Below are 8601 nucleotides of genomic sequence, written 5' to 3' on the forward strand. Positions count from 1 at the left end.
GGCAAGACTCTTGGTTGCACAGTTTTTAAGTTAGATGTTAGAGTTAGAACTATGCAAACTTCTAAGGTAGTTTTACACCTGCAAGATAGCGCGGCCACTAAATGACAAGAGTGACTGCTTAATTACTTCAAGCACATTGCTAATTTTACAGATGCAGGCATTGCAAGCTAGGTGGGGGAAATTGAGCATAATAATAAACAGAGAAGGCTTGATTACTTTTTCGCATGTGCAACAATGGTACTTGTCAACAATAATTGGCAACATTTTTAAGTTATACAGAGTGTATCGTGCACAAAAAATTTGCCCTTCCCTTATGGGGATGTGACCTGCTGTAACAACAGCGCTAGCATAAACTTGTGTTGCTGCCAGCAGGCAGCGACACAAGTTATGCTAGCGCTGTTGTTGCAGCAGGTCACATCCCCACAAGTAAAGGCAAATTTTCTTTTTTCTTAAGAACCAGGCAGTTAACTGTGTTAAGTGTCATACTCAACTGAAGGCGACCCCAAAATGTGATAGTTCTGCAAAATTTGACCAAGAACAGTGCAGTGATGAGTGCAAAATCTTTTTTCGAACAGGCATAGCGAAATATTCAGGACCCTGTATGAAGAGACATGTTCCCATGTTGTGTTATTTAGAAGGTAAACAGGCATTGTGCTAGTCAATCTGCACACACACACAAATGTACACTTAGTAATGTTTAATTTCAATATGTCAACAATTTAGAAGTGTGTCTGCTATTACATGATTTCAGTCTAGAGTACAGTCGCATATGTCCAAAGATAAAAAGTATGATACCAAAAAATACTAAAACAAGCAAAAAAGCACAGTATGTTAACAATGTAGTCACTTACTGCATCTCGCCAGGACTACCGCTGGGTACGTCCCCCAGTTTTCACTTGGGGGACGTTGTTTCTGTACCCAGGATTTAACTTCTGACCCCCTCGTATGCAGGGGCCAGAAACAATAACGGTCGTCCTCGGACATCCAAGAGGATGGCACCACAGCAATGGTGTCGTCCTCCATTGGAAATTTTACGACCCTTGTATGGCTTCGGCATCCTGCATAAATAAAGCAGCTGAGGAGGTTGCCAAAAGGTTGCACCGACTTCATTTACTCATCATGCACCGTTTAGTCAAAATCCAGGATGAGAATGCTGCTGCAAAAGCAGACAGGCTAACACTTTCCAGCAAAACTTCAATGTTCTAAGATAATGAGAAGGGGAACCAAAGGGCCCACTTCTTTGTTACAACCATACAAAGCCAACAGACAATAAAGCATAAAAAAGGAAGAAAAGAGTGAAAGCTTAGAGAAAATTGTCTCTTTAAATTTCATTTTACAAATAATATGGAAAAGGGAAATGAATGTGGACAAGAAAACAATTTGCCCCTGTTGGAAACTAACCCAACACCTGCCATATACGCTGCTCCAACAATTGTGCTGTGGCGCTTATCCTCCCATCCGCTTATTTTGGGTATTTGTGCGAGTACAAAATCTGGAAATGAAGAATTTTAGCCAGCACCACTTGAGGTCATGGCGGCAGATGAAGCACATGCTTTTTTACAACAGGCATCATTTAGTAACAGAAACTTAGGTGTAGGCAGCTGGTAATGCAGATGTGGGTTCGGCTCTCATCTGCAGCAAGTTGCCTTTTCATCCACATTAATTTCTCGTTATAATTATTTATTCATCTAAATTAAAAACCACAGCCATTTGTCTGTTGGCTTCATAATGTTCTGTGAGGAAACATACTATGTAGGTATAAATCCTGGGAGCAATATTTGTAGGAGGCTCTTTGTAATCCCTTGTTGGAGAAATAGTGAACAGCATCTCCATATATTGACCCATAAGCCCCTAGAGATCCCCTTTACTGCAGACCCCTTACCCTGGGTGAGTCCTCAAAGCAGACCTAACATACTATCCAGTTTGTATATGTTGTAGTGGATGACAAGTATTATCACAGCAGCAGCAAATTAATGGGCAACTAAAAAATGTGCGAAAAAAGCTTGACTCTGGCTAGAAGATGGTGTAACACCGTATCCTCATGGCAATAGGCGATTTGAAAAAATTGGAAGGCAGCTACACTACAACACTGTCCTCTAACCAAAATAAACCTGTTGACTGACCAATCTTTGCATTTCTTTTATGAAAGCAAAAGACAATGCATCACTGTCTGCATAAATAGGTTACTCTTTTGAATTTTGACTTATTCAAGATCTTTAATGGTTCGTTATTGCGTGTTAACATGAAGGTAGGAGGAGGTATAAAAGCGCGACAGACAATCCCTGTCATTCTGACAGACAAGTGCAGCCAAGCTAGATTTGGGAGAGAACCCAATTTCTGAATTAGACTATGGGAAAAAGATTTATGAAATAATGAAATCCAGAAGCAAGTAAGGCTCCAATTACAGAACAATAGCCAGCACCACATTTGAACAATCCACACTATCCAAAAATCTGCTTTGCAAATGAGCTTTTGGTGGTGGAAGAAATTTTTTGTTGTGCAGGAAAGCCAACTTGCCAGTTTTGCATAGTGCTCATGGTGTATTAGCTACACTCTGCCAGCTGGTCCTGCAAATGAATTTCCATTGTATGCCCATACTTCTAATGCAACTTAACACACGTGAATTTTGTATATGTAATGAAATGTCGGTCTCACGAAAAACAAAAATCGTCTGTGTGGAAGAGCGACTGTCACGAATAAGCAATTGGTGCAAAAGTTAGGTGCAGAGCTATTACTACTGACATAAACCACCTCATGACTTGCCGAGAAGCGGGTTGACATTGCCTGCCCATTATCTCATAATTTCTGCCTAAGGAAGCTGGCAAGCCATCAGCAGCTTATATAGCGTGCCAGTGTTTGCAAAGAATAGCCGCGCTATAAGGAGCCATTCTGCACCTAATCTCCGCGTCGAGTACGAGGCACGCTGCAATTCAGTCCCCCCCCCCCCCCCATGCACTGAATCTGTTTCAGAGGTTTTGCTAAAGGTCCTTCGTGTGTCACAAGCGTTCCGCTATTTACATGCGCCGTTTGATGCAGGTGGTCGATCCACTGCATAAGGCTGGAGCTTTCTGTGCAAGCATGCGAAATCGGCGGTTTTATTAGAGCACGTATCCTTTCGCACGAGGTACAATTAAGCTCGCCTCCCATGGAGAGCAAAGCTAGCGGAAGGCGGTGAAAGTTTACGCTAAGTTGTGAACAACACGTGGCTGAAGCGAAGAGTTACATGCTGATCTCATATTGTGGCACTAACACGCACCACTCGTACGGGACGAACAGGGATCCATTAGGCCACGCCGAGCACTAAAGAAGTCTCTGATTATTTTTCAGGTGCTTCACTGTTCGCATAGAATCCACGTGGCTTTGTTTGGCACCACCGCAGCAGCAACGTCGGAATTTCTCGCGAAAACGGCTAATTTATTTCCTGGCCGGCACGGTTGCGTGTAGATTCCGCTGCTCTAAACGATGCAGGAGATGAAGTGCATGTGGCCGGGTATCACGCGCATAGATCCCCGACACACCTCATTCAACATCTATAGTGTAGCTATATCGCGCAAGTCGTGCATAAAATCTACGCCCAGCGTCTTTCTGTGCATCAAAAGAGCGGTCTATTCAATGCCATTCCAGAGTGCGCATGATTGAACTCATCTTGAGCGCACGTAGTACCCGATCGATCGCCTAGCCCATAGCTATGCCTAGCCACACGTGCGCTGGCTGCATATTTGGCACACTCCATTAACTACACAAATACTCGCACAAGACGTTGACCCGTAGATGAGAATGCACATAAGATACAATCCCGACAAGCAAACTCTCGTATGAAAAAAAAAAAGAAAGATGCATACTCACGCACACGTTGACTTCGGTCTCTTCGGTTTGGCAAGCAAGGCTGTCGTCGATGGCGATGGCGCAAATTCCGGGGCGATAGGAGAGAGGATTTGGAGGAACCGACGCTCTTTTATAGTCCCGAAATTCCTTAAGCATCACTGTGCGCCACCTCTCAAATCACCAGTGCAAAAGTACATTGTTATTTCATGAATTACGGCACATGATACGCAATAAAAACAAGCGTACCGGGAAGCGCGTTCAAGTTGCGCGGGTCGCACCAGAATCACTGAATGACAAAAACGAAAAAATAAATTGTATATTAATGTTTGTATTAATCCGATCCGCAATCCAGCTTTCTATGGCTGTAGAGTGTACTAGTGGCAGGTGGTGCAGGTGAATCGAACGCACTTTTGACACGTTCGATTCACCTGCATTAACAGTTCACTAGTTTCAGCGGTGCAGCAATGGCGCCTTCTGAACACCCTATGTGAAACACACCGTTCGTTTCAAAATGTACAGGAAAGCTGCAGGGCTGGTTCGCGATTTTGCTGCACCCTTTCTACTGTCAATGCCGACTTGGTGCAGTCGTGAAGTTACAGTGTCCTTGAATGTACCTTATATACTAATACACTGCGGTACAGGTGCGAAGCAGCAGTGCAGCAGACGACACAGCACACATGAGCAAGCGCCGTTAAAACCCAGCTTACGGGTATCTGCCGGGTATCTGCAAGTGCGGGTATATTAACGTCTCTGAAGTCGATTACACCGGCAGTTCAAGACCTATTTAACGCACACCGTGCACATTAGTCGGACAAAACACAACGCCTGCACCGGGTCTGCACCTTGGCATTCGAGCGGGCCTTTAAAAAAAATCCGTTCGATTCGATTCGGCTCATGCTTTCGCTGGTCGGCTGCCCCTTGCTGTGACTGACTGTCCCACTGCTCTGCTGCTGTCCACGCTTTCGCCTCGCCGTCGTCTTGCGTTTTTCGGAACGGGCTACAGCGTTGCGGTTTCGGCATCTGACTCATCCCTCTCGCTCATCATGCCGTCCAAGTGGAGGAAATGTCGAGCCGTAAGAAAGGAATACAACAAGATAATGAATGAGCTAGGACTCGCGCCGCGTAATGCTGGGCCTTCCTCGTCCAACAACGAAGGTGCAAGCTTCACCTCTGCAGACAGTTCTCGCGTAGAGCGACTTTCGCCTCTGAAGCCGGGAACCAGCAGACAATCGCGAAGTTCACTTTCCACGGATGACGGTGGTGAGCCTCCGTTCAAACGGTTGAACGAGCGGTCGAGTAGCGAAGCCTTTGTCGACGACGTCTGCAGACAAGAAGCTCCTTGTGTCGACGAATTCCAATCGGAGAGTGCGGGTACGTCCTCATGTGAGCAAAGCGACTCTGATAGCAGCTCAAGTGACAAAGGAGGTCCCCAAGGAAGCGAATCGAGTGATGAGTCAGATGACTTTGTTGCTTCAGACAGCTGCACTGGGCCAGATGAGGGAATAGCCTTCACTTGTAGTCCAACGCTCACTCATGTACTTTCTGAACAACTGTCGGCAAGTGAAGAGTTTGCTGTAATTGCTTCCAAACATAATATGACGCATGCGTGCATTAACGATGTCCTCGATTTCTGCCGGCGAAGAGGCATCTCCGACCTTCCAAAAGATGCTAGGACAGTTTTGAAAACTGAGCGCAAAGCACAGGTGGAGCAAAATGGGTCATTCGTGCACTTTGGTCTTGCAGAAGGAATTCGTCAAGTGTTGCAGCCGGGGCAAGTAGTTCCAAGTGAACTGAAGCTACAGGGCAACATTGACGGAGTCCCTCTTTACAAAAGTAGCCAGCTCGCCTTTTGGCCCATTTTGTGCCGCATAACAAATGTGGAGGCATCACCGCCATTTGTTGTCAGTGTGTACTGTGGTGCAGGGAAGCCGCCATGTCTGCAGGATTATCTAGAGCCATTTTTGCAAGAGGTCTCCGACCTAATCTCTGAGGGGATAAGCATAGGAGATGTTCATGTTCGGGTGAGCATTGGAGCCATGGTTTGCGATGCTCCTGCAAGGAGCTATGTCAAATGTATTGTTGGCCACACTGGCTATTATGCGTGCGAGCGATGCAACCAAAAAGGGCAGCACCTTGAGAACAGGGTGACATTTCCCAGACTTCATGCAGCTGCACGGACGAATGCATCATTTCGATCTCAAGAGAACAAGCACCACCATTCTGGTGTTTCACCATTCCTTTCCCTTGACGTCGACATGATTGCATTCTTCCCATCTGAATACATGCATCTCGTTTGCCTGGGAGTCATGCGACGACTTTTAAGGAATTGGGTATGCCAAGGCCACAGTAACAGACTGAGCAGACTGTATCGCAATCAACTGAATGAAAGCCTGCGAGAGGCATCCAAGGCCTTTCCAACATGTTTCCAGCGGAAACCAAGGGGTACAGAAGAGCTTGATCGGTGGAAGGCAACAGAGTTTCGGACATTCCTCCTTTATGTGGGGCCTGTTGTCCTAAAGCCTCTTCTGCCTGCTTCTCAGTACAAGCATTTTGTAATGTTTCATGTGGCGGTCAGAATTTTAGCATCGCCTCAGCACTACCGTGAGTACAATGTTTTTGCCAAAGATTTGCTAAGGTATTTTGTTCAGGAGCTTAGTGAGCTATACGGGAAAAAACAGCTCGTGTACAATGTACACTCACTAATTCATCTTGCTGACCAGTGCCTAGACCATGGCCCTTTAGATGAGTTTAGTGCATTCCCTTTCGAAAGCTACCTTGGACGAATTAAAAAGTTGCTGCGATCTTCCAACAAGCCACTTTCGCAGCTAAGTAGGAGAATTTCTGAACTGAGGCACTCATCCAGGAACCAAGTCAAGCAGAAACTGCAACATGTGAAGCCTGGAGACTGCTTCCTGATTGACAGTACTCCTGTGGTGGTTCTGGAGATAATGGCAGACCACTTCAAGGGTGGGATTTTGCCAAATGCCAGGGACTTTTTCAAACTTCCACTGAAGTCGTCTCAGTTGAATATCTGGCGCTGCAATACGTTGAGTAACGAGAGAAAGGTCTGGCATCTTGATGACCTTCGGAACACAGCTCGGTGCCTGAGGCTAAACTACAAGCAAGGACATGTTGTTATTCCTCTTTTGCACTTTCACTGAAGCTGTCAGTGGCCGTTGGGCTTGTAGTGACCCAAACTGCCTTAGTCAGCCGTCCAACTGCCACATAGCATGCCGTTCAAACACTTACGGCAAGCATGCTGATAGCTGTACAACCAGGACACATTGCATGTCAATTCTCCAAGGTGCTACACCAGCTGTCATTCACGCTTCTGCTGTGTTTTCACCGCATCAGGCTCACACTGCCATGCCTCTTCAGAAGTCACTGCTCACACTGGGGCGCATCACAACCTCCATGACTTAGTTACCGAGTGGCGCAGCAGAGCGTCTGAGCCATCCAGTTCCCCTGCATCACGGATACCACCTGAGCCTGCACCTAGCTTTCTGAAACTTCAGTTGTGCCTTTGATATCTCCACTTTCTACGTGTTGAAGTGCACTTCATCTGGAACAAGTTGCAGCACGGAAGACTAAACGGCCCTCTTCAGGGCCACCCAAACTATATGACTGGCAGGGACGTGGTAACTCCCATCTCTGCCTTCGTACACCCTCTAGAAAATTAGCATGTGGTTACGTTTGTGTGTGTTTGAATAAAATATCATTGAATATCTTGGTAAGTGCTTCTGAAAGAAAAATTATACAGAACAGTTCTTTTCGAGAATACACAGAAGGAAAGAGCAAGAGAGTAAACAAACCATCTATTTAGTAATCACAAATAATGCCACTATGGATGAAGGGAAACAAAAACAAAACAAAAAAAACTTGGCAACATGAACAAGAAACCAGAGGGTTCCACATTTTCTGTGATCATGACTAACAGACCAAAATGACAAATGTAAAGTCATTGTTGCACTTCATTCCACAAGCAGTGAGTGCCTGTTAAGCTATGCTGTAGACAGGTTCTGCGTTCCAGTGATAAGTGCCCTGTTTGTGCTAGCTTAATATGTTCTCAAAACTGACGGGAATTAATTTCTGTAATTGGCATGTTTTAAATAGAGCTGCTTTGTTTTAGAAACGAAACCAGCATAAAATTCAGGAGGATAGAAACAAAAGAAGTGACAGAACAAGAGTTAGACTTGGAGATTTTAGTTTATCTTCACAATTCCCAACATGGCATTTTTGGCACACAAGAGTTAGGTAGCTCAAAAGGCTGATATAAGTGTGGGAAAGTTCGTGAAATTCACACTAGTGTCTTCGACACACTGAACCTAAGTTTAAATTGTAGGTAGCTCAGTCAAGTTATAAACAATTACAAAGTTATAAAGACTTTTTTTTTCAGGCGGGGGGATGATACAAATGTACTTTCCAGGCGACAAAGTTGCAGTTGTTTTTTAATCTTTATTATTATTATTATTATTATTATTATTATTATTATTATTATTTGTAAAATGGTTTTGGGGCTTTCTAAGGTTATTCAAAGGATATATCACAACTTAATGTTTTGCATGTGCGTGATCCCTGCAGCCACATCTCACCTTAACAAGGTTCATACATTATTCTAAATGTCTGCACTCGCCTAAACAAGGTTCAAATGTTATTCTAAATGTCTGCATTCTTTATCAGTGAGCAAAACAGATGTCATGCTCGCAGTGTCAGGAGCTGTTTTCTTAATTAGTACATTTCCAGAAGCTCACTTTCAAGAGTTGTGCATGCCTTTCC

At 44.8% G+C, this 8601-nt stretch overlaps 1 protein-coding gene across 1 annotated transcript; it reads left to right on the forward strand.

Annotated features, from left to right (window-relative positions):
- The first annotated feature begins 2974 nt into the window (after positions 1-2974).
- Positions 2975-8116, forward strand: LOC125942919 (uncharacterized). The gene has a single exon (XM_049661171.1). The coding sequence runs from the start codon at positions 4869-4871 to the stop codon at positions 6984-6986; it is 2118 nt and encodes a 705-aa protein (XP_049517128.1). The 5' UTR covers positions 2975-4868; the 3' UTR covers positions 6987-8116.
- Positions 8117-8601: the final 485 nt, after the last annotated feature.

The sequence above is a fragment of the Dermacentor silvarum genome, chromosome 2 (genome assembly GCF_013339745.2).
Source record: "Dermacentor silvarum isolate Dsil-2018 chromosome 2, BIME_Dsil_1.4, whole genome shotgun sequence".
NCBI lineage: Eukaryota > Metazoa > Arthropoda > Arachnida > Ixodida > Ixodidae > Dermacentor > Dermacentor silvarum.